We start from the raw sequence: 2,409 nt of genomic DNA, 5'->3' as shown, positions 1-2,409 counted from the left end.
AATGCAAATTATTTAACTGCTTACAGTTGCTCTTCAAATTTGCTTCCTGGAAGGACATATCATCCTCCTTGGCTCCTCCCTTTTCTCTCTGCTTTCTGGGCACCACGACATAAGCCACTTTTCCTCCACCAGACCCTTCCTCCATGTGGGTTTCTACTTTGGAGCCAGCTGAGCATGACTGAAATTTCTGAAACTGAGTAAAAAAAAAAGTCCTCCTTTAAGTTGTGAGTGTTGGGTATTTTGTTCCAAAGAGGAAAGTGACTAAGACACTATTGTTACAACATATTATGACTTAGATTATTCCCCAGCAATTGGAATATTCAAGTTTCATAACACAGAGGTGGACCCCTGTAGTAACAGCTACAGGGACATCTGGAAGTGAGGTGATTATTCAGTCAATTTTCAGTGAAGATGAAAGTCCATTCTGGAGAGAGATGTCAGAATTTATGGGGTTCGTGACAAAATATCCCACTTAGTATTTGACAAAACTGCAGAAGCAGGAAGGTCACACTCACCTTCCTCCACCCTCTCTGAAGCAGGTTATAAGACCCTCATTGGTGAGGTGCCCTCCCAGTACCAGAAGGAGGGGAAGGCTTATCTCTGAAGACATAGTGACACAGAAAATCTGAACAAAGAGCATTCCCCCACCCCACTTATTACCATTACATCATAATTCCTATGTTTAATCATTATCCACAACTACCTCCTCCTTTATCAAACCTAGCATTAAAAATATACAGCTGTCCCTATTTCTTTGGTTCATTTCCTAAGGCTTACATTAAATAAATTAATGTTTTTCTCTTGTTGATCTGTCTTTTGTTTATAGAGGCTTCAGTCATGAACCTAGCAATAAGAAAGGAAACAATATATTTCCTCCCCTACAGAATACATATCAGCCTGGAGAAAAGAATATGCTAGAAATGTACATGGAGCTCAGGTCATCCCCTAGCCTGAAGGACAGACCTACTTATGACCTTTTGCAACTAAATGTTATTTACAGAACTTCTGTTTTAGAAGCTGTCAGGCTTGACCTGATCATGAAATGGTTAATGAATATGTTCTTTAATTCCAAACTATAGATTGACATGATACAAAAACCACAATAAAACAGGCAGCAGATGCAGGTGCTGACTCCTCCCAAAACAGCCATGGTATCTCAAACACAGAACATAGGATAGGATGTTCCCCGCATAAAGATAACTGCAAAGTACAGCATCTTCTCAATGCCAAAACAACCATACATCTGCCTGGATCGCTGCATGGACCCCAACCACAAATATTTGCTCTGTCCCCTGCACATGACAGACTTGTTAGACCTCTCTTCGAGTGCCCTAAAAAGCTTTCTGCCTTTTCCTTGTTCAGGACTGGCCGTCCTCTCTTGCTTACCGTCAGTCCATCTCTGCCAGTTGTATAAAGTCTATACCTCTTTGCTTTCATCAGCCTGCTCAGGTGGTCTAATCTTTCTGCCGTTTGTTACAGAAACTTTCCCACTTTTCCTGCCTCTCCTCTACCTGAGTTACCCTAACGGGTCAGAGCACTTGGTCTTACATGGCCTTGCCACTTCCTACTGGTTGGGGGACCTTCATGGTCTGCTCCCAGTCTCATCTCTCTCACTGTACCGGGGAAGATGCCATCTGAGTTAGCATCTCCCACAGCATTAATCAATGCTTTGCACACAGCAAGTCCTCAATACATTCAAATTCTCTGAGAGGAGATTTTGCTAATCCGTTGTAGAACCTGTTATAGTCTACTGAAAGTCATAAAAGTGCACTTAACTTCAATTTTGTAGTTTAAGCATTTCAGAAAATTATACTCTATCTACAAAATGTGTAACGATTTAGCTAGGGCAAATGCCAGCTCCGGGTTAAGACATCAATCCGCTTCTACCATGGCAAGGACTGAAGGCCCATCTTCATCTTTCCACATTGCCTAAAGCGAACAGTTCGATAAAAGGAAACATTTCCTCTTAGCCACCCAGTGGGCGCCTTCTCTGGACCTTTTCCCTCTCCATTTGGTGGTAATCTACGGGCTGTGTCTTTTATTTTAACCATTTGTGCCCTACCTATAGCTCTCACCCTTCGGTGATTAGAGGTATTCAAAAATCCGACAACGGACTCCTCCCTTGCTTCCAACCCTTCTACTTCTGTGGGAAGGGAGAAGTTTCTCTGCTTTGAAACGCCAGGAAGTAAAACGTATTATGGGGCAGAAAGAGGCATTTAAACTTTCAGAAGTCAACCAACAGCCGCCCTGCACAGCACGAGCTCCGCAGTGCTGAGAAAAACTAGAGGGGGTTTGGGTGGCGGGGATTGGGCGCAGGCAACGTCTAGGGACTCCGCGGACGGTCACGCCAGGGGACTACAAGGCCAGGTCCCCCGCGCGCTCCCCGCTCGCGTGCGGCGGCAGAGGCGC

General features: G+C 44.3%; 1 protein-coding gene across 1 annotated transcript in view; it reads left to right on the top strand.

Moving 5' to 3' along the window:
- The first annotated feature begins 2,197 nt into the window (after nucleotides 1-2,197).
- The window catches only part of Fgf2 (fibroblast growth factor 2), a 62,770-nt gene continuing 62,558 nt past the window's right edge, over nucleotides 2,198-2,409 (top strand). The window contains exon 1 of the mRNA XM_033759855.1: nucleotides 2,198-2,254. Within this exon, the coding sequence (XP_033615746.1) occupies nucleotides 2,198-2,254 (57 nt within the window). The remainder of the gene's footprint in view (nucleotides 2,255-2,409) is intronic.

Source organism: Fukomys damarensis, unplaced genomic scaffold (genome assembly GCF_012274545.1).
Source record: "Fukomys damarensis isolate Sample0158 unplaced genomic scaffold, DMR_v1.0_HiC HiC_scaffold_38, whole genome shotgun sequence".
Lineage (NCBI taxonomy): Eukaryota > Metazoa > Chordata > Mammalia > Rodentia > Bathyergidae > Fukomys > Fukomys damarensis.
Note: the sequence above shows the minus strand (reverse complement) of the source record. Positions and strands in the feature narration are given on the sequence as shown.